The sequence below is a fragment of the Megalobrama amblycephala genome, linkage group LG11 (genome assembly GCF_018812025.1).
Source record: "Megalobrama amblycephala isolate DHTTF-2021 linkage group LG11, ASM1881202v1, whole genome shotgun sequence".
Classification (NCBI taxonomy): Eukaryota; Metazoa; Chordata; class Actinopteri; order Cypriniformes; family Xenocyprididae; genus Megalobrama; species Megalobrama amblycephala.
Window position 1 is genome coordinate 40356230 of NC_063054.1, and position 23333 is coordinate 40379562.

At 35.6% G+C, this 23333-nt stretch overlaps 4 protein-coding genes across 7 annotated transcripts in view; 2 read left to right on the forward strand and 2 right to left on the reverse strand.

Annotated features, from left to right (window-relative positions):
* cfap61 (cilia and flagella associated protein 61) overlaps positions 1-421 on the reverse strand; it is a 38021-nt gene extending 37600 nt beyond the window's left edge. The window contains exon 1 of one of the 3 annotated variants that reach the window (XM_048208022.1): positions 293-421. The gene's annotated coding sequence lies outside the window, so the exon portion shown is untranslated. Of the gene's footprint in view, positions 1-173 lie in introns of all 3 variants that reach the window. The other 2 variants (XM_048208023.1, XM_048208021.1) reach the window with 2 other exon arrangements.
* On the forward strand, positions 398-10129 carry crnkl1 (crooked neck pre-mRNA splicing factor 1). The gene is made up of 14 exons (XM_048208025.1): positions 398-539; positions 692-844; positions 2599-2690; positions 2773-2931; positions 3980-4146; positions 4672-4850; positions 4931-5101; positions 7117-7308; positions 7414-7473; positions 7732-7812; positions 8357-8596; positions 9146-9247; positions 9333-9581; positions 9666-10129. Exons 1-14 carry the CDS (start codon positions 492-494, stop codon positions 10044-10046), a joined length of 2274 nt encoding a protein of 757 aa, XP_048063982.1. The 5' UTR covers positions 398-491; the 3' UTR covers positions 10047-10129.
* Positions 10130-12078: 1949 nt separating this feature from the next.
* naa20 (N-alpha-acetyltransferase 20, NatB catalytic subunit) lies at positions 12079-16855 on the reverse strand. The gene is made up of 6 exons (XM_048208028.1): positions 16719-16855; positions 16210-16234; positions 16004-16094; positions 12812-12947; positions 12503-12648; positions 12079-12369 (listed from the first exon to the last, which is right to left on the reverse strand). Exons 1-6 carry the CDS (start codon positions 16769-16771, stop codon positions 12284-12286), a joined length of 537 nt encoding a protein of 178 aa, XP_048063985.1. The 5' UTR covers positions 16772-16855; the 3' UTR covers positions 12079-12283.
* The window catches only part of cd109 (CD109 molecule), a 31631-nt gene continuing 21147 nt past the window's right edge, over positions 12850-23333 (forward strand). For both annotated transcript variants that reach the window (XM_048208026.1, XM_048208027.1), the window contains exons 1-10: positions 12850-12972; positions 13203-13255; positions 15897-15931; positions 17123-17299; positions 18067-18239; positions 20457-20485; positions 20604-20840; positions 20998-21123; positions 21374-21413; positions 23160-23241. In XM_048208026.1, coding sequence (XP_048063983.1) covers positions 17139-17299; positions 18067-18239; positions 20457-20485; positions 20604-20840; positions 20998-21123; positions 21374-21413; positions 23160-23241 — 848 coding nt within the window. In that variant the 5' untranslated portion in view covers positions 12850-12972; positions 13203-13255; positions 15897-15931; positions 17123-17138. The remainder of the gene's footprint in view (positions 12973-13202; positions 13256-15896; positions 15932-17122; positions 17300-18066; positions 18240-20456; positions 20486-20603; positions 20841-20997; positions 21124-21373; positions 21414-23159; positions 23242-23333) is intronic.

Consider the following 23333-nt stretch of genomic DNA (forward strand, 5'->3'; position numbering starts at 1 on the left):
ATACAATAAACAAATATGATTAGATACAGACATAAATTGTGTTGTAGCTGTAAAAAAAATCGCAGTTTTATGTTCATGTCTACACTGCCAGTCAAACGTTTAGATACACGATGAATTAGTTTGAGCTTCGTCATTTGTACACAATAAATAAGAAAAATTTTTCATTCACTTACATTGAAGAGAAATATAATGTAAAGGCAATATAGAACAACTAAACACACCTAGAATACTAAAAACAGTGTTTTAAAAGCAGTAATTTGCACGTAATCTTTCATCTGCAGTTAACGCTAACCGTTAGTAAGCGTCCTGTAACCATGGTGATGAGACTCCGTGACGTAGCTGGAGTCAAAGGTTACAGCGCGTCACGACAGACGCGACTCGCGACACACGGCACTGGAACGTCGCTAATACTTTAGCGGCGTATCGAAGTTTAAAAACTTAAATAACTACATAAAGGTTTCTTGTAATAAAGTGACAGGAGCGTAATAATCATGGCGTCCACCGCGGCGGGTAAACAGAGAATCCCGAAAGTGGCGAAGGTACCAAATAATGTTTTGTGAGATAGCAACTTAGCATTAGCATGTAAACAACGTGAAGTTGTTGTGTTCTTCTGTAAACAACTACTATCTACTATTTAGAGTTGTGATTAAACGAGGTTTGTATTTGTATTTATTTTGCGTTATGTGTTCAGGTGAAGAATAAAGCCCCTGCAGAGGTGCAAATCACCGCGGAGCAGCTGCTCAGAGAGGCGAAAGAGAGGGAACTAGAGCTGCTGCCTCCTCCACCCAAACAGAAGATCACCGATAAAGAAGAACTCAACGACTATAAACTGAGGAAGAGGAAGGTATGAGCGCTATATCTGTAGGCCTATGTGATCACGAAGTTGATATCAAAGTAATACCATGGTATTTGATGTATACCAGAAAGCTGTTTGGTTACTATTCGCATGTACCATGATATTAACATATCAGGATATTGGCCAGAACATGGTATTACCATAGTACATGCCCAGAAAACTTGGTGTTATCATGGTATGTACCTCAAAAACAGTGTTAGCAAAGTACATACGATAAACATGTTTTAATGCATTTACCATGACAATACCATGACATTACTATGGTACATGTCCAGAAACCACGATGTTTTCATGGTATGTGCCCAGAAAAGCATAGTATTAGCATGGTACATGGTACATATAACATGATTTTGCCATGGTTCATGGTTTAAAAACATGACATTACCATGGTACATGTCCAAAAAAATATGGTATTACTATAGTACATGTCCAGAAAACATGGTGTTGTCATGATATGTGCCTCAAAAACATAATATAAGCAAGACACATACAATAAAACATGTTTTTAATGCGTGTACCATGACATTACTATGGTACTTGTCCAGAAACCATGATGTTTTCATGGTATGTGCCCAGAAAAGCACAGTACACAGTACATAAAACATGATTTTGCCATTGTTCATGGTTTAAAAACATGACATTACCATGGTACATGTCCAGAAAAATATGGTATTACTATAGTACATGTCCAGAAAACATGGTGTTGTCATGATATGTGCCTCAAAAACATAATATTAGCAAGATACATACAATGAAACATGTTTTTTAAGCATGTACAATGGCAATACCATGGTACATCTTCAGAAAACACAGTATTACCATAGTGCGTGTCCAGAAAATATGGTGTTGGCATGTTATGTGCCTTAAAAACATAATATTAACAAGGTACATGTAACAAAACATGTTTTAATGCATGTACCATGGTAACACCATGACATTACCATGGTACGTGTCCACAAACTGTGATGTTTTCATGGTATGTGCCCAGAAAAGCACAGTATTAGCATGGTACACAGTACATAAAACATGATTTTGCCATGGTTCATGGTTTAAAAACATGACATTACCATGGAACATGTCCAGAAAACATGGTGTTTTCATGGTACGTGCCCCAAAAAGCATAGTATTAGCTAGGTACATGGCATAAAACACAATTTTGCCATGGTTCACGGTTTAAAACCATGACATTACCATGGTACATGTCCAAAAAATATGGTATTACCATAGTACACGTCCAGAAAATATGGTGTTGTCATGATATGTGCCTCAAAAACATAATATTAGCAAGATACATACAATGAAACATGTTTTTTAAGCATGTACAATGACAATACCATGACATTACCAAGGTAAATCTTCAGAAAACACAATATTACCATAGTGTGTGTCCAGAAAATATGGTGTTAGCATGGTATGTGCCTTAAAAACCTAATATTAGCAAGGTATATGCAATAAAACATGTTTTTAATGCATGTACCATGACAATACCATCTTCAGAAAACATGGTATTATACCATAGTACATGTCCAGAAAACATGTTAATATCATATAGAAAAACGTGACTTGCCATGGTCCATGATCTAAAAATTGCATTATTACTAAAATAATGCAAAAATTATACTAAAAATTGCATCATAATGTGTGTGTGTGTGTATATATATATATATATATATATATATATATATATATATAATATTAAAAGCCAAAGAAATTAATAAAGTTCGTTTTTTCTCTCAACACAGGGGTTTGAAGACAACATCAGGAAGAACAGAACTGTCATCAGCAACTGGATCAAGTACGCACAATGGGAGGAGAGCCTGCAAGAGGTCCAGAGGTGAGTTTCTGTTCAGCACCTACTGAATGAATTGCGGACTGGAGGCAATTCCTTAACTCTTTTTTTTTTTCATTGTCTTCAGAGCTCGCTCCATTTACGAGCGTGCGCTCGACGTAGATCACCGCAATATCACGCTGTGGCTGAAGTATGCGGAGATGGAGATGAAGAACCGGCAGGTGAATCACTCTCGCAACATCTGGGACCGAGCCATCACCATCCTGCCCCGTGTGAATCAGTTCTGGTACGCTTTCTCATCATGATTATATTAGAGTTGTCACTATACCAAAATGCCAGGTTCTCTGTATCAATTTTGGTAGCACAGCAAAAACTTTTGGAACTATTTTCTTAAACTATTTGAAAATAAAAATATTATATTAAATGACTATATTATTTATAAGTAAATAATAATAATATTTAAACCACATGTAGCCTTCAAATGTTTATAAGTAAACATTGCTTATAAAAAAAAAATCAAGTGAAAAATTAGTAATAAAATGGATGAAGAAAGACATACACATTACATAAAACAAGTGTCAGGTCTGTTAGTTTGCATTTACACTCTAAGACTTAATGCACAGATGCATTTTTGACATACAGTATCAGATTGTTTTGTCCTGTCTGTTGCTATGGTTATATCAATGTCAATCATTGCAGTTTCAGATTCAATCATGCATTTAAATACAGTTGTAAATCCAGAAACTTTGCAGTGCACTGAGCAGCATGAAAAACTAAACTTTTATTCAAATTGTAAATGGGGGCTGTTAATCACTTAGACTATGTTCAGCACCTCCTCACTGAGATCTACACTCCTGCGAATCTCTTTTTTACATCGTTTACACTTTGTTGGTAATAATGAAAGGATACGCAAACATGCAGAACTCTAAAGCACGGTGAATGAAAACTCCTCTGTGTTGAGCAGATTTTGACTAACTTAAGCGCCTCTGATTGGTCATTGTGTTCACACACTCAACATATATGTCTGTGATTGGCTACAATGATCAACGCTTCAGAAACACGTTGTTAATAGAAACCTTTGATGCTCTTCACAGAGTGCTTACACAGATACACACAGAAGCGTTTGAAAGCAGCCACCTTTAGTGGGTGACGAATATACTCTGTACTACCGGTACTGCAAAAAATCCTGGTATCACACACTTTTAATATCTCCGTACCGACTTGGTAACGCAGTACCGGTACTTTTGACAACCCTAGATCATACAGACAATAATGTATTTAAACAACAATACTCTTAGTTTTTTCTTCTTGTGACTCATGTGTTTATACACCAGGTACAAGTACACCTATATGGAGGAGATGCTGGGGAACGTTGCCGGCTGTAGGCAGGTGTTTGAGCGCTGGATGGAGTGGGAGCCGGAGGAACAGGCCTGGCATTCTTACATCAACTTTGAGCTGCGCTATAAGGAGGTGGACAAGGCCCGGAGCATCTATGAGAAATATATCCTTTCATGAATCATCTGTTCACTCTGAAATATTATATACAACTTTTTTCGGATACATAAAGTACATTAACGTAAAGCAATATATACTATATAGCATATACTAATTGATTTTTGTTGCAAAATGTAATTATATTATCATCCAGTTCTTTATATATGTATGTCCAGCTTAACCCGCACACATACAGTAAACTCATGTAGTGCAATATACACTATATTCTATATAACATATCTCAACTGTTTGATTGCTTGTATTGTTGCAAAATGTAAACAAAATAATCGCCCAGCTCTAATCTGCTGTATGCGACTATTAAGATATTATAGACAATAACATCATGAATTTCTGTAAAGTTGCTTTGAAACAGTGTGTATTATGAAAAGTGCTTTACAAATACATTTTACTTGCCTTGAAATATGTGCAAATAAATAAATGCATTTAAATCATGTTTATTATATAATTTCTCATTTGAGATTGAATGGCTGTTACATAAAAAATGTAGTTACGTTCCTTAACAGCAGAGCACTCGTGATGGTCCATCCTGAAGTGAAGAACTGGATCAAGTACGCTAACTTTGAAGAGAAGCACGGCTACATCGCTCTCGGGAGGAAAGTGTTTGAGAGGGCCGTAGAGTTTTTTGGTGAGGATCACATCAGCGAGAGCCTCTACGTGGCTTTTGCCAGATTTGAGGAGAAGCAGAAAGAGGTATGCCATCCTGCATTCATGTCATCCAATAAACAAGATGTTTCCTGTTCACACGTGACCATTCCCTTTGTGTCTTTCAGTTTGAGAGAGTTCGCGTCATCTATAAATACGCTTTGGACCGAATCCCCAAGCAACAGGCCCAGGAGCTGTTTAAGAACTACACCGTGTTTGAGAAGAGGTTTGGAGACAGGAGAGGAATCGAAGATGTGATCGTCAGCAAAAGGAGGTTTCAGTACGAAGAGGAAGTCAAGGTGTGTAAAGTTTGCTTATTTATTGTTATTATGTAATTTCCTGGTCAAAACTCACATTTTAAGTTATTTATATGTGCCTTTGTATTGTTTTAAGTGAACTCTTCACACAACTTCAGATATATATATACAGTAGTCAACATTTGAAGTGGATCAGATCCTTTCATCAAAGTTGTCCTAAAACCTTCATAAGACAACTTTGATGAACTTTGATTAAATGATTATATATATATATATATATATATATATATATATATATATATATATATATATATATATATATATATATATAAAAAATGATTTTACATTTATTAAAAATTAATTTGGCATGGTACAATGTGTATCCATGGGTTTCAAAGACGTCACTTCCGCTATGCCCGCCGCCATATTTGTGACCGGTCACAGCTGCGCGCTCTGTTTAAGTCTATTCTGACAGCAGCTACAACTACCAGAGGAAGGCCAACGAAACACTCTCAGAAGGTTCACAACAAATTTACAATATGTCTGGGATATGTGGTGCTGTTAGCCGTTTCAACAGTCGTCAGAACTGCAAATTTATTTGATCCCAAAGGAGTTAGATCGGCAGAATTATTGGCTTCATTCAGAAAGGACGACACCACTGGCAGCCAAACAGCAATGCACAACATTAATAACTGCTGGGACTTTCATTTACATAAGATTATAATTGTATACAATTTTGTATTAAAATATTGTGAATTCTAGTTGCTGTGTTTCGGCGTGTTATTACAGGATGAACAAATTCACGACACGAGCTGCCTACATTACTTAGTTCAAGTACATGCGTGCATGATTTTGTGCAAATATAAGTTGTAATTTTATGTCTATCTTGTATAAATATATATGAATTACCTTATATAGGATGTGTTCCATTGAGTTAATTAACTTTGTTTACGGGTTTTTATTCTCTTCAGCTTCAGCGTGTGCAGCTCAAACAGCAATGATTAAGTCATTAAAATGTTTACAGTAATATTAAAACTTTCATATTTTTTTTTTTAAAATGATACATTATTTTTAATAACTAGCTCTTATATTGTTCTTGTATTATATTCAGCAACACATGGTTTGATTAATAAGGATCACGAACAATAACAGATTTTTTTCTCAAATCATCTCATTTTGATAGTATTATTTGAGCTGCGCGCGCTGAATGAACATCCGTAAAATGAAGCGCTTTAAGTTAATTAACTCAATGGAACACATCCTATATAGGGTAATTCATATATATTTATACAAGACAGACATAAAATTACAACTTATATTTGCACAAAATCATGCGCGCATGTACTTGAACTAAGTAATGTAGGCAGCTCGTGTCGTGAATTTGTTCATCCTGTAATAACACGCCGAAACACAGCAACTAGAATTCACAATATTTTAATACAAAATTGTATACAATTATAATCTTATGTAAATGACAGTCCCAGCAGTTATTAATGTTGTGCATTGCTGTTTGGCTGCCAGTGGTATGGTCCTTTCTGAATGAAGCCAATAATTCTGCCGATCGAACTCCTTTGGGATCAAATAAATGTGTAGTTCTGACGACTGTTGAAACAGCTAACAGCACCACATATTGTAAATTTGCTGTGAACCTTCTGAGAGTGTTTCGTTGGCCTTCCTCTGCTAGTTGTAGCCGCTGTCACCATAGACTTAAACAGAGCGCTCAGCTGTGACCGGTCACAAATATGGCGGCGATAGAATACAGTGACGTCACATGAAACCCATGGATACATGCTTTGCAAACATTTTTTGTTTCCATATGAATAAATTACTTCATATGTATGTATATGAATTTTACACTGTAAGTGACAACAGAAACAATTATAAATATTTAGATGACTGTTAATCCTCAGTCAAAATGTCATAAATACGGTTTTTAAAAAACTATTTGGTCTTTACTAAACCTGTTTGTAGTTTTAGCCAAGTTCAAAGCATCAGTTTCTGGCTTAATGACTCTGTTGCTTTTTTTTTTTTTTTTTACATAATTTCCTCCTGTATAGGCCAGCCCACATAATTATGATGCTTGGTTTGATTACCTGCGCCTGGTGGAGAGTGACGCCGATGCAGACACGGTTAGAGAAGTGTATGAGAGAGCGATATCCAACATCCCCCCCATCCAAGAGAAGAGACACTGGAGACGCTACATCTACCTGTGGATTAACTACGCTCTCTATGAGGAGCTGGAGGTCAAGGTATGAGAGATCAGTCAGCTGAAGTATTCAGCATTCAGTAGTACAGTCTTGTAATAACATGTTCATGTTTTTGAGGCAGAGTTTGATGTAGTAAATTTTGTTTAGGACCCTGAGAGAACGAGGCAGGTGTACCAGGCATGTCTGGAGGTTATACCACACAAAAAGGTAAAATTGTCTTAATAGTGGTAAAAATACTATCCATAACTACTTCATGTTATTTGTGGTAAAATAATCCTTAAACTTCATAATTCTGCACCCTTGTGGAGAATTTGCAACCATTTCAACATCTGAAAAAAAGAAAATGTTGTGCTTGACGGTGTATTTTTTTCCTGTGAAAAGGTTTTACATTATGCTGTTGCTACCATTTCTAAGTTTAATTATTTTTAATAGTTTTCTAACTATATATGCTTTTTTTATACTCAGTTTACATTTGCCAAGATTTGGCTCTTATATGGGCAGTTTGAAATCCGACAAAAGAACCTCCAGAATGCTAGACGAGGCTTGGTAAGTTTTTCACTCTAAAACTGATTTATACTTTTATACTTTTTTTTGTTTTTTTTTTTGAAAGAAAGAATTTAATACTTCTATTCAGCAAGTATGCATGAAATTGATCAAAAGTGAAAAGTTTTCTATTTCAAATAAATGCTGTCCTTTTCAAAGAATCCTGAAAAAATATATATCATATTTTCCATAAATATAATAAGCATCACAACTGTTTTTAACATTGATAATAATCAGAAATGTTACTTGAGCAGCAAATCAGCATATTAGAATGATTTCTGAAGGGTCATGTGACACTGAAGACTGGAGTAATGATGCTGAAAATTCAGCTTTATAAAGTTTTAAACTATATTAAAGTATTTTCACATAGAAAACACTCATTTTAAATAATAATATTCCACAATATTACTGTTTTTTACTGTATTTTTGATCAAATAAATGCAGTCTTGGTGAGCAGAAGAGACTACTTTCAAACATCTTACCCAGACGAAATGGTTCAAGTTTATTATAAGGTATTGTATATGACCTCTGACCTTTGTCCTATCAGGGCACAGCCATCGGGAAGTGTCCCAAAAACAAACTGTTTAAAGGCTACATCGAGCTGGAGCTACAGCTGAGGGAGTTTGACCGCTGCAGGAAGCTCTACGAGAAGTACCTGGAGTTCAGTCCAGAGAACTGCACCACCTGGATCAAGTTTGCAGAGCTGGAGACAATCCTGGGAGACACAGAACGGGCCAGAGCTATATTTGAACTGGCCATTGGACAACCACGACTGGACATGCCAGAGGTCAGAACTTCACGTATCTCTCTTTCTACAGTTATTGGTTCCTTCCAGGCCATTTTCACATTTAATTTTGATCAAAGTCTGGTTCAGACCAAGCAGTCGGATCAAGTAAATTCTTATGTTTACTTTATTATCCATACATCATTTTTTAGAAGAAAATAATATTCAAATCAAATACAAATATAAGTATCAAATACAATCCATGAGGCTTTTGAGGAACGTTTATTAGTTCATCTTTGATCATCATTGTATTCATTGCATTATATTTTTTTGAAGCAACAGAGCTTTGATCATAAAACTAAGAATTTAAATATCATCTTACTAAGACATATTGTTGGGCGATATAGAGTGATTACTGACATTTATATTAATAAAGATCTCATTAATTTACAAGCTATCAATTTCATCTTTTTGGTCATGTAAATATCAGCAGCTGCACCAAATTGCATATTTTTGCTCAGATTGGAACTATTCCATTTGACTATTACTTCATATGTCGGGCTGGGATAAAGGTAATTCTTAACCGTTTCTCCACTGTATTGTTTACATCAGGTGCTGTGGAAGTCATACATCGACTTTGAGATCGAGCAAGAAGAATACGAGAACACGAGAGGACTGTACAAGAGACTGTTACAGCGTACTCAACATGTCAAAGTAAGCAATCAAAATGACGGCAACACGGCATGCTCGTTTTAAATAAATATCCTACTCGGCTGATCCCAATCTCTTCCAATTGTAGGTCTGGATCAGCTATGCCCAGTTTGAGATGTCCATTGACAGCGACGACCGCATACAGCGATGCAGACAAATCTACGAGGAGGCCAATAAGAGTATGCATGGCTGTGAGGAGAAGGAGGAACGTCTGATGCTCCTGGAGTCCTGGAGAGACTTTGAGGAGGAGTTTGGATCGTTCGCCAACAAAGACAGAGTCCGGAAACTCCTGCCTGAGAAGGTGAAGAAGAGGAGGAAGATCACAGCGGAGGACGGGGTGAGAGTCTTTTCGTGTCAATTTTGTGGGTGTTTTTTCTTGCATCGACTAGTCATAACTAACATGATGTCATTGGTTTATTAGTCGGATGCAGGTTGGGAAGAATATTACGACTACATCTTCCCAGAGGATGCTGCCAATCAGCCCAACCTCAAACTGCTGGCCATGGCCAAAATGTGGAAGAAACAGCAGCAGCAGCAGGAGGATGAGGAAGAGCAGGAAGAAGAAGAAGAAGAAGAAGAACAGCAGGTTCCTCAAGGGAAGGAAGCACAGGAGAGCTCAGAACCAGAGGAGCAGGAGCCTGCGGCCCACAGGGAACAGACGGAAAATGACTATGACGATCGTGACGATGATGATGAGAGCAGTAGCAGCAGCAGCAGCAGCAGTGACAGCGAGAGTGATGGCGACCACAAAGACGACAAAGATAAGACAGAACAAACGAAGGCGAACGAGGAAAAACAGTGAACTGGTGTGGTTGGAACTTAACATATTATTTGTCTGTTTCTTTGTCTCTTTTCTTTTGTAACAAAATAAAGGTGTGAACCAAACATTCTTGTGCTGATTGTTTTTATTTTTATATATATATATATATATATATATATATATATATATATATATATATATATATATATATATAAAAACGCTTGTTCACTTTAAAGTCGTGCAATGAAAATTCACCCTGTCTATTTTCTAAATGCATATTATCGATCTTATTGTGAACAATTAATCTTTGCATGTTTAATTAATATTAAGTCAAATGTTTAATCAAAATGTCATAAATGTATCTTAAGCTATGCATATTTAAAATATGCATAGCTTACTATATAATGCATACAAAAACACACTAGTGCATAATAAAACCAATTGAATGTCATTTCACACTTGATTAACTGTTAATTAATAAATAGACTAAAATAATAATATAATATTAATAGCCTATTCAGTGAATAATGAACGTCATTAATTTGTTTTATTTATAACTTAAATATTTGGACATTTAACACTTAATTCAACACACAATTACATTAAAGATGATTGTGAATACATGTAGGGTAAGTGCAAATGTACGTATAAACTAAGCTATCAAGCTAATGTATGCTTAACTAGTATATAAGCTAACTAATACAGACATAAATGGTCATTGTAGTTGAAACAATATTTATCATAACATTATTTTGTTGGAATTGTAATCAGGCACTAAAGAGAGTACCTATTAAAAGCAATTTGAATCGCTTGGGGTCCTAAAGGAGACGTGATTTGGTTCATTGTGACTTTGAAAAGGCATCCTCGAGCTGACTTGCAATCACACGTGTTGCTTACATAGTAGTTGAAGAATCAGAGGGAATCATATAACAAATGTTCCTGTTATCCATGATGATGTGCAAATTATTTTGCTGTGGATCTACACTTAAAGGGTTAGTTCACCCAAAAATGAAAATTCTGTCATTTATTACTTACCTTCATAACGTTCAACACCCGTAAAACCTTCGTTAATCTTCAGAACACAAATTAAGATATTTTAGTTGAAATCCGATAGCTCCGTGAGGCCTTCATAGGGAGCAATAACACTTCCTCTCTCAAGATCCATAAAGGTACTAAAAACATATTTAAATCGGTTCATATGAGTACAGTGGTTCAATATTAATATTATAAAGCGACGAGAATATTTTTGGAGCGCCAAAAAACAAACAAAATAACGACTTATTTAGTGATGGCCATTTCAAAACACTGCTTCAGGAAGCATCGGAGCACAGATGAATCAGTATGTCGAATCTGCTGTTCGGAGCGCCAAAGTCACGTGATTTCAGCCGTTGGCAGTTTGACACGCGATCTGAATCCTGATTCGACACACTGATTCATTTATGCTCCGATGCTTCCTGAAGCAGTGTTTTGAAATCGGCCATCACTATATAAGTCGTTATTTTGTTTTTTTGGCGCTCCAAAAATATTCTCGTCGCTTTATAATATTAATATTGAACCACTGTACTCACATGAACCGATTTAAATATGTTTTTAGTACATTAATGGATCTTGAGAGAGGAAGTGTCCATTGCTCCCTATGGAGGCCTCACGGAGCCATCGGATTTCAGCTAAAATATCTTAAATTGTGTTCTGAAGATTAACGAAGATTAACGAAGGTTTTACGGGTGTAGAACGGCATGAGGGTGAGTAATAAATGACAGAATTTTCATTTTTGGGTGAACTAACCCTTTAAATAACTAATACAATAAGAATGCAGAGGCAGAATACTGTTAATTGAATTTATTTACTGTGCATGGACACACATTTACAAGATAAAGTTTTTTTTATATATGTTTTTATGTCCGTACTGTCTTCCCTTGTTTTATTTTGACTGCCCTTAAAGTATTATGGGGAAAATGAGGAAATCAGAGGAAAAATAGTATATGACCCTGACCATTACTGTTTCCAGTATGCTAATTAGGTGTCAACCTGAACAAAAGTTGTATATTTTGTTTAAAAAGACAAATCATCCAAGTTTTCAATTTAACCTTTTTATTTCATGTAACTACAGTTCCAATGTCCTTTAGTTTCAGCTTTATTAACCCAATAGAAAACAACAATTCAAAGAATCCATTCAAAGCAGTGACTCTCTGACATTTCAAATCAATAGTGTGACACAAAAAGCAAATGTCTGTTTTCCCAGTTGGATGTTGATCATTTCAGAGAGCCACATATTAGTGTTATTCAATATCTTCTGGTCGGACAGGATGCGGAAGCGGAATTATGGATTTCTTCTCTGTGTCTCTGGATAAAGCCTTCCTCATATCTGTCAAATGAAAGAACAGTTCAAATCAGTATTGTACATTTTCTGAGGAAAACATGAGTTTAGCTTTACCGTGATGCTAGAGGTCTCAGTGGGGTTTAGTTCACTGATAATGTGAAACAAGTGAAAAGCTCACCATAAGCATCTTCGTCAGGTTCACCGTTACTGGCAGAGTAATATTCTATAACCGTTCTGTACACGCTGTAGCCCAGCTGTTTGTACATATTCACAGCAACTTGGTTGGAAACCCTCACAAAGAGATCCACAAAGAATCCGCCCTTCCTAAACAGAAGAGAAACACAAAATAAGTCATTGTTTAGAATCAGGACACAGATATATTGTTGACAAAACTAATGTCTGATGTCATGTTACAGCTAATAATATGATTTCAGATTTGACTGTTCTGCCTGCTTTCATTTTTACACTTTTGTAAAGTTGGCTCTACCTTTCTGAGATCTCCTCTAGCATCTCCATGAGTTTAGCAGCCAGACCCAGTCGTCTGAACTCTGGGGCCACAGACAGAGCGGTGACGTGCCCGTGCCACTCCTCCCTGGCCACGGATCCTTCTGCCTTTCCCATGACTACAGGATGACAATTGACATACAGGTTATATATATATATATATATATATATATATATATATATATATATATATATATATATATATACACTCTCCAATCTGACTGTTGACATGAAACCGAAATTGACCCTAGTTGCTGGTCTTATAGCGAACAATTCATCAGTGCATCTTTTTCTTAAGAAAAAAAGTTTGTCTTCATAATTTTGGATTAAAAAGTAATCATTTGCTCCACTTCTGAAACAACTTTCCTTTTCAGATGACATCATCAATCCCTTTTACTTTTCAGCGCCTCCCCTTTAACTCATTCTGGTATGTAACATAAATTATTCACAATCTAAGCTTGTTGCATATGTTGTTTCTCTCAGGAACAAGAAAAATGGATTGCTTTCATTAAAAGTAATATGCTGACTTGAGTTAAAGGTGCTATAGAGGATGTTTTCGACGACTGAGATACCAAAGACTGTTAGTGAGTTTTTGAAATGAGCGCATGCGTAAGAACAGCCCCCCTCCTTCACAGCTCATTTCGAGGGAACGCCTCCCAAAACTCGTGCACGAGTGTTTGTTTACCACCGGCACTCACGGTGGTCGGACTCACCGCAGGTAACTCATAATCTACAGTTGTTATTCCTGACAAAAACATTGCATGTGGCGCCTGTGGAAAGTTACTGGAGCGTGCACATCTCTCACAAGGAACGTCATGGCAGTGATTGACAAGCTAGAGGGCCAATCGTTTGTGTGATTGGCTGATGTTTTTAAGGCCCTACCTCGTGCACAGATGATGTATATTGATATTATTCCTTTCAGTGCACCTAATAAATAGTCTTTTATCAGTTAGTAAAGACAGTTTCAAGTAATATTGCAAAAATGTATAAAACAAAACATCCTCTATAACACCTTTAAAGGATTAGTTCACTTCAGAATAGAGGAAATGCATGTGACATTCCCATCGACCGTTATGACTGCAGTTATGCCCACTGAGTGGCAGCATTGGTTTTCAGCATGAATACCACGAAAAAAACACACAAAACACATCCAAAAGAGGAAAGTGCTTTGCGACTGACTGTACAAATAGCTTTCACACAAAATCTGAGGTATAGTTTTACAGACTGCTGAAACCTACAGAAAAAAGAAGCAAATAGGTCACAGAAAGAGCTGGACTCCAGGCAAAGAAACATGTTTTGCAGTTATCACTTTGTGTCAAAATGTTGGATTTTGGGGTAAAATCATACCGTATACATTGTATTGTTATATATTGTACGGAAGAGGATTAGGGCCAAGCAATAATAAAAAAATAAAACCATCTCAAGATTAAAGTTGTTAAATTTCGAGAAAAAACTCGTTAAATTTCGAGAAAAATGTCGAGATAAAATGTTGAGAATAAACTCGTCAAATTACGAGAAAAAAAACTCGTTAAATTTCGAGAAAAAAGTCGAGATAAAATGTTGAGAATAAAGTCATTAAATTACAAGAAAATAGTTGTTAAATTATGAGAAAAATGTCATTAAATTTTGAGAAAAAAGTCGAGATAAAATATTGAGAATAAAGTCATTAAATTAACGAATTTATTCTCATAATTTAATGAATTTTTTCTCGTAATTTAACAAGTTTATTCTCAACATTTTATCTCGACTTTTTTCTCGAAATTTAACAAGTTTTTTCTCGTAATTTAACAACTTTAATCTCGAGATGGTTTTATTTTTTTATTATTGCTTAGCCCTAATCCTCTTCCGTAATATTGTGTTGACAACTCATCAATTAAATATTTACCATCTTATATTCTGCATAATTGGGTGTTTTTAAATAAACACTGACAAATTCTACACAAGTTTTAGGGCTGGACGATATGACGAAATATATAACATCGATATAATGATCGCTCCAATTTAGACCTTGTATTTATATAAAGCGTTCACAGTCGATTTGCTTTATTTATTTCCCCGGTGTCGAAATCAGGCACATATAAATGTCAGGAAACACGATTCCTGGCTGCATGCTAATATCCATGGATTAGGTTTCTTTGACGTGTTATAAGGAACACTTTCGAGCCCAACCTTTAGTGTAACGTTAAACATTTGTTTTACTCACATTTTCGCAGTTTCCCCTATTAAATCCAGTCATGTGGCAGGTTCTTTTGCCACTCAGTCCAGCTGAGGGAGCGTTCCGGTGGGAAAGTGACATCTATGCATACCCACTATTAAAATTTCCTGATAATTTCATCACCTCCATGTCATACCAAGATGTTTGTGTCTTTCTTTCTTCAGTCAAAAAGAAATGAAGGTTTTTGAGGAAAACATTCCAGGATTTTTTTCCATATAGTGGACTTCACTGGAGTTCAATGGGTTGAAGGTCCAAATGTCAGTTTCAGTTCAGCTTCAAAGAGCTCTACATGATCCCAGACGAGGAATAAGAGTCTTATCTAGTAAAATGATCGGTCATTTTCTAAAAAAAATAAAAATTATATATTTTTTTAACCATAAATGCTTGTCTTGCACTGCTCTGTGATGCGCCACGCATTACGTTGGAAAGGTCACACATGACGTAGGTGGAAGTACCGCAGTAAGGCATCTCATTTTCAAAAATCGTCCGAAATCGTTGTATTTTTTTAGAAAATAACTGATCGTTTTTCTAGATAAGACTCTTGTTCCTCATCTGGGATCATGTAGAGCTCTTTCAAGCTGCAATGAAACTGACATTTGGACCTTCAACCCATTGGTAGCTATTGAAGTCCACTATATGGAGAAAAATCCTTAATTTCTGTTCGACTGAAGAAAGAAAGTCACAAACATCTTGGATGACATCGAAGTGAGTAAATTATCAGTAAATTTTAATTCTGAAGTGAACTAATCCTTTAAAAGGTTAGCAAAATTTCTGTCTGTTCCTCAGTGCTTTCAATGTATGGAAAAGAGCAGCATGAGCATTCTTCTAAACATGTCTTTTTTATATTCCACAGAAGAGAAAGTCATACAGGATTGGAAGGACATATGAGTGAGTAAATAATGTCTGAATATTCAATGCACTATCAACTAAAATGTTAAACTGAAAACACATTTCACTCACTGTAGCCCATCAGTTCACCTCCCGGAGCTTCTGCTACTATGAAATACTCCGGCCAGTGAGCCAAATACTGAAGATAGAAGGGAATTCCATACTGTACAATGAATGAAAGTTAAGAATAAAACACAAATATGCGTGCAATAAAGAGTAAAACGATTCATGACAGGCTGATAATCCACATAACAGTTTGTAATTGTTTTAAAGGATACAGTTTCTGTCAGGGGGTCCAGATTACTGTGGGATACAAACACACAAATTCATTTAAATATCACAATCTCATATATGATGAGCAGCATATAAACAAAGCTAAATCAGATATAACATGTAAATATGCGGACAAATACAATATTAAACTTATAATATTAATAAGTAAAACTAGCTTATCACTAAATGTTATACAACAAGTACATAATTATCAATATAAATGATGCAGCACAGTATACAAGCAGAAAGTACCATGTTCCTTGTACATAAATACATGAATGCATCTACTTTCTGTTAGTAAACTGTGCTGCATCATCATGCGCAATATGATCTTAATTAACATTTAACAACTTTAGCGGTACCATAGTACAAAGAAGGTGTTTCAGTAATACCATGGTACTGAAATTAAGGTATTAGTCTAGTAGTGCCTTCACTTTACGATGGTAACGCTAAAGCACATTTCTGAAATGGTAATTACCAGCGCTATTATATAATTTGTAATTCTATAACTCACATATTGTTGAATTTAAACAGATCATCGCACGTGAAAGCTCGTAATGTTGTCATTCTCTCGTGAGTGCAGCAGGACGACGCTCCGACCTCTCACCTCTGCGTCACACGTGTGACGTTCCAATGTCTTTTTAAACAGCGACATCTGTCGGCATGATGGAGAAACACACATGCAACTTTTACTTTTTATTACTACCTACATTATTAATTTATGAGCAAAAAATGTTTGTTTGTTTGTTTGTTTGTTTGTTTATTTCCCATGAATTTAAACTCCACATTTCATTGCAACATTTAAGATTTGATTCATTAAATGATTTATCTTTGCTCTGTTAGTTCTTCTCAAACATGTTATACAAGTCTTTATATAGGTCCCTTCATTGTCCAGTGAATGGGCTGTTATTCCCTCAGGTGTGTAGGTGGAGTGATGAAGGATCAGGTGTTGGATCGCTCTTTAAAAGCATCTGTTAGTCTTAATAGTTCAGTAAGTGCTTTCACTGGAGTGTCACACCTGCAAATGGAGTGGCTTCAGGTCTTTGGAGTCCTGGGATGTGTACTATTCTGCAGTGGAACTCTGACCACACCAAGGTTTGTTACATTTATAGTTCTATTTTAGTAACATGTTTAAAAGGTGATTGATATGTTAAAATTCTATTTTTAATGCTCAGTATTCTAAATCTGTATCTTTTGTCTCTTGACAAGATTTTCTTCGTTCTTCTTTATATTAATACACACAGCCGTTTAAAAATTTGGGGGGTCATTAGATTTTTTAAATGTTTTTGAAGGAAGTCTCTTATTCACACCTAGGCTGCATTTATTTGATCAAAAATACAGTAAAAAATATTAATACTTTGAAACATTATTATAATTTAAAATAGCTGTTTTCATTTCTTATTATTTTCAATGTTAAAAACAGCTGTGCTGCTTCATATTTTTGTGGAAACCGTGATATATTTTTTTAGGATTATTTGATGAATAGAAAGTTCAAAAGAACAGCATTTATTTGAAATATAAATCTTTTTGTCCTTTAAATGTCTTTACTGTCATTTTTGATGCATCCTTGCTCAGTAAAAGTATTAATTTCTTTAAAAAAAAAATCTTACCGAACCCAAACTTTTGAACGGTAGTGCAAGATAGAAAATTATAGCTGTTTACTGTTTCTGATAATATAAGTTCTAAAAAAAAAAAAAAGAAAGAAAAAAAGTTATTTATGTTTATCTGCATCCAATTTAAGCCGATTCAAACAATATTCATAGTAAAAAACAAATTATTGAGAGAAATATATAATATGGAATATAATCACAGAATTATTATATATCTATCATAATCCCATGAAAATAAGACATTTTTTATAGTTTCAGCCCAATACAGAAACCCTCCTACCTCATATCCGTCTCTGAAGTTCTGCGCTGTGACGTTCCCACCACAATATCAGTCACCGTTCTGTCAGATTATCCCATCACAGTCACAGCTGAACTCATCCATGGAAACACCAGTGTGGCCCAAACACAGAGCACCATCCCAGCAGGTAAATCACCATCATTTACTGTCATCTGACATTTATTATCATCAGGATCATCTTATTGTATTCCTCATATACATGTTAACATCTATCTATCTATCTATCTATCTATCTATCTATCTAAGATGCAACGATTGCAATTTTCTTGGCCGATACCGATTTTTGCCAATTCCTATTTTCTTACTAAGAACTATAATTGGCAGCATATACAAACAAAAATCTGCTTTTCTTCAACGCAGTTTTATTTTCATAAGAAAACACAAGTAAAAAGTCAATCATAAAATAAGAACAAATACACAAATGGACCCTTTTCAACAGTCAACAGCATTGTAAATCTTGCAAAGTAAATCTTGCAAAGTTTATATATATATATATATATATATATATATATATATATATATATATATATATATATAAAATATTTGTGTACAATATTTTTTTTCAGGATTCTTTGATGAATAGAAAGTTCAAAAGAACAGTGTTTATCTGAAATCTAATCTTTTGTAACATTATAAATGTCTTTACTGCCACTTTTGATTGATTTAATGCATCCTTGCTGAATAAAAGTATTCATTTCTTTAATTTCTTTTCAAAAAAATAAAAATAAAAATTCTTACTGACCCCAAACTTTTGAACGGTAGTGTATAATGCTACAAAAGCTTTGTATTTCAGATAAATGCTGTTCTTTTGAACTTTCTATTCATCAAGGAATCCTGAAAAAAAAAGTACACAACTGTTTTCAACATTGAAAATAATCATAAATGTTTATTGAGCAGCAAATCAGCATATTAGAATGATTTCTGAAGGATCATGTGACACTGAAGACTGGAGTAATGATGCTGAAAATTCAGCTTTGCCATCACAGGAATAAATTACTTTGTCAAATATATTTAAATAGTACACAGTTATTTTAAATTGTAATAATATTTCACAATATTACTGTTTTTTACTGTATTTTTAATTAAATAAATTTAGCCTTGGTGAGCAGACAAAACCTCTTTTAAAAACATTAAAAATCTTAGTGGTTCCAAACTTTTGGTCTGTACTGTATATATATTTATTTTATTTTTTTTAATGTATGTACATTTACAACACTTAGTATTATATTACCTTTGCATCAAATTACAAAAAACGACTTAACTGCTGCTGTGAGGGTGTTTGTAATACGGTGGCTGTGGGAATGATGGTAAAGTTGACATCTTTCTCTCTTCTGACTCCCATTATCAATCTCTCTCTATTTTCTTCCTCTTTTTGATAGTTGTGAAAACACTGTTGTTGAGATTTTATTTTGCTATTTGAGAACACGGGAACACACAAAACATTTTTTTTTAATGTATTCTCTCCTTCACCGCCATGGAATTTTACCCAACTATGATGACTTTGCTTCTGAGAAACCCGGAAATGTCAAAAGGGTCATTGCAAACAACAGCACAAATAAATGCAATAGAATAAAGAGAGCTTTGAAACTTTAAGTTTTACAGGTTTAGTAGGTTTTTATTCAGGTAAGAAATACTACAGAAATTAAAGTAATCAAATGTAAATTAACACTAGTCTTCATTGTAAAAATTAAATACAGATTCATGCTTACAATTAAATATAAAACGTATTCAGTCAAGAGTAGAAAGTGATTTTCTTTGTCATTGTTCTTTGATTGACAGCCATGCAGCAGCAGGAATATTAGGCTGCTGTCACTTTAAGAGTTTATGAGCGGACCCAATATACTGTTACACGACGTGTTCTCTTTTTCAACTATTTAATGTTCCAAAACTGACTGTGTTTAACTGAATACAGCATTATGACATAATTTTGTATGTATTTGACCGTTTAATCGCAGTAAGCCATGTGAAACCTGCAGGAATTACTAAAATTATGCGCAATACAAGCACTATTTCACCGGAGCGAATGAGACAAATGAGAGAGAGGAGGCAGGTGTGTGTCACTTCAACATCTCCCTCTCTCTCTCTGACTGTCTTAGTAGAACAACTTTGTTTCAGAAAATACAAGAATTATTATTTTTTATCTCCAAAAAGCACCTTGTAATTTTTGAAGGCACAATTATATAATCACATTTATTAATTTAGCCTGAACTGTTTAAATTTACACTGGAAATGACTTTGAAAGGCATCTTTATAGAATGACCTTTACAATGTAAATACTGTATATTATATACAACTCCACCCTGTTCAAACAAGTATTCATGTCTGTTCTACTTTGATTTTAAAGGCTCTACCAGACTACTGTCTCTTCCACCTGTGAGTATCAGGACTGTAATAATTTCTATGATTGAACCTCCAAATTATAAAATGAATTGGTTGCATCAGTGGCTGTTTGTCTGTGACCTACATACTGTGTGTTATTTTCCCTCCGCAGGTCTATTATGACGACTTGACCTACTGGTATCCATATCAGCTGTACGTTAAGGGGTTTGTTAGAGCTGCTCAAGTGTTTTCAAATTCCACCACGATGCTCTTCAGCCCCAAGTGCATGTCCATCTTTATCCAGACTGACAAGAACAATTACCAACCAGGGCAGACGGTGAAATTCCGGGTTGTATCGATTACACCTGATGGAAAGCCGTATGAGGGTCAGATCAACATTTATATCAGGGTGGGTGTCTCAAGCTGTTTGATGATGATTATTTTAGCAGAAATGGCTAGAATATGAACAGATACATCAGCAGAGTCATCATGACAGGTCTGGAGTACTAAGAGATGAATGGATGAAACCTTACTTCATTGTATTTGTGTGTATTTAATGTGAGCAGGATCCTAAGGGGAGTATGATTCGGCAGTGGCTGTCTGTGGACGGTTTTCTAGGTGTTGTTTCAAAAGAGCTGAACATCTCTAAGAACCCTCCGCCAGGCCCATGGAAAATTATAGCCAGAATCAATGTGAGTTGCACCGCATAACAAAACACTAGAATTCACAAAGAACACATTAGAAACTGCATGCAATTCATCCATAATAAAAACCACAGACACCTCACAAACTGCATATGTCTTGTCAACCACCAACAACAGCCTAGGATTGTGCTCAGCAAGTTTTGCACAGGCATTCATCTCTCGCACAAATAGAATTTTTTTTTTATAATGATTTCATTTCAGCTTTATTGCTCTTCTAACACTGTTATTTTTGACACAGGATGTTGTACAGGAGAGATCGTTCATTGTGGACTACTATGGTAAGATTTCACATGATGATACTTATCTTTTATGATCAATGTTTTGTCAAGACATGAATATTGAAGGGGTCCTATAATGCCCCTTTTTACAAGATGTATGTTAAGTTTTTGCTTTAAATACCCCACAGATCATTTTTATAGCATGTTAAAATTGTCACTTTTTGAGGATGAGCAAAAACGCGCCAAGTTTGTGTGTGTCCCTTTAAATGCAAATGAGCTGCTGCTCCCGGCCCATTTTCAAGAAGAGGGCGGAGCTTTAACAGCCCATGTTAACAGCTCCGATTACCTCAAGCAGACACTTACTGAAAATGTCAGAAACTGTTCAACCTTTTATGTTCAAAATGAAGTCGGACAATGATGGAGAGACTCAAGAAGAACTGACAACATGCAACTGGACGTTTCTGAATGGTTAGTTGTTGAATTTATGTAGCTGATGTGGAGTTAACTACTGTCATGGTAATCTATAAATCGCTCATGTGGGAACTGTTGTAAAATGCCTACAGAGCCAGGGAATATATGCTGTATTAATATGGAACAAGTGTAATTTAGTTTAATTACGGTTATAACATCTTGACACTACTGTATTGCAATAAATGCGACTCCCAAATGTGCTCTACTAGAACAACTCTTCCTCTTCTCTAAAGCAGCCCAACATGGCCTCACCCACTTTGTTGTGTGTTCTCGGGGACGGGGTTTATGTAAATGTTGGGGTTTGTGATGTCACTAACCCAGGAAGAAGCTTGTTGTAGTCCCTACCAGCCGTTTGTTGTAGTCCTTAAAAAGCAATTTCTGTAAAAGAAAATATCTCTCTTTGCATTGAACTTTGAGCACTGTAACTTTGCAGATGTTGTTTATGATCTAACAGCAACATTACACACTAACTAAAGTTAAAGGGGTGGTTGATTATGGTTTCACTTTTTTAATTTAGTTAGTTTACTCTTTATAGAAAAGGAAGAGTTGTTGTAGTAGAGCAGGGGTCACCATTCCTGCTCCTGAAGGGCCGGTGTCTCTGCAGAGTTTAGCTCCAACCCTAATCATACACACCTGAAGCAGCTAATTAAGGTCCTACTAAGCATACTAGAAACTTCCAGGAAGGCGTGCTGATGCAAGTTGGAGCTAAACTCTGCAGGACACCGGCCCTCCAGGAACAAGTTTGGGGACCCCTGTAGTAGAGTGTTGTTGTCATGCCGTCATTTCACGCCGGACTGCTTCACAAACGAGGGTCAATTCAACACTGGATTTGCACAAAACATTAACATGACGGCACATGCTAGTCGATGAGTTGAATCAACTCCACAGCAACTACATAAATTTATCCACTAACGCTGAGAAACGTCCAGTTTCATTCTAAAGGTTGTAACTTCTTCCTGAGTCTCTCCATCAGTGCCGACTCCGGTTTGAACAATGTAAGGCTGAACACCGTTACTGACAATCCTCATTTTGACTGCATGAGATTCTCCAGCTTTGTTGTTGTTGAGCTGTTAAAGCCCCGCCTTCTTTTGGAAAGCCGGCTGGGAGCAGCAGCTCATTTGCATTTAAAAGGACACACACACAAAAATGGCGTGTTTTTGCTCACACCCAAATAGGGGCAAATTTGACAAGATATAATAAATGATCTGTGGGGTATTTTGAGCTGAAACTTCACAGACACATTCTGGAGACACCAGAGACTTATATTACATTTTGTGAAAAGGGGCATAATAGAAAATCAAATTTAAATGTGAATTTAAATGTATTTGTTTACAGTACTTCCTAGATTTGAGGTGAAGGTGAACGTCCCCTCCGTCCTGCATTATGAAGACACACTGACAGGGACGGTCACAGCAAAGTGAGCACTTGTCCTAAACATAGTTTTATTATTCATTACGTACTAAGTTAGAATTCATTCTCTCGTTTTATTAATTCTTTCCCTCATTTTGG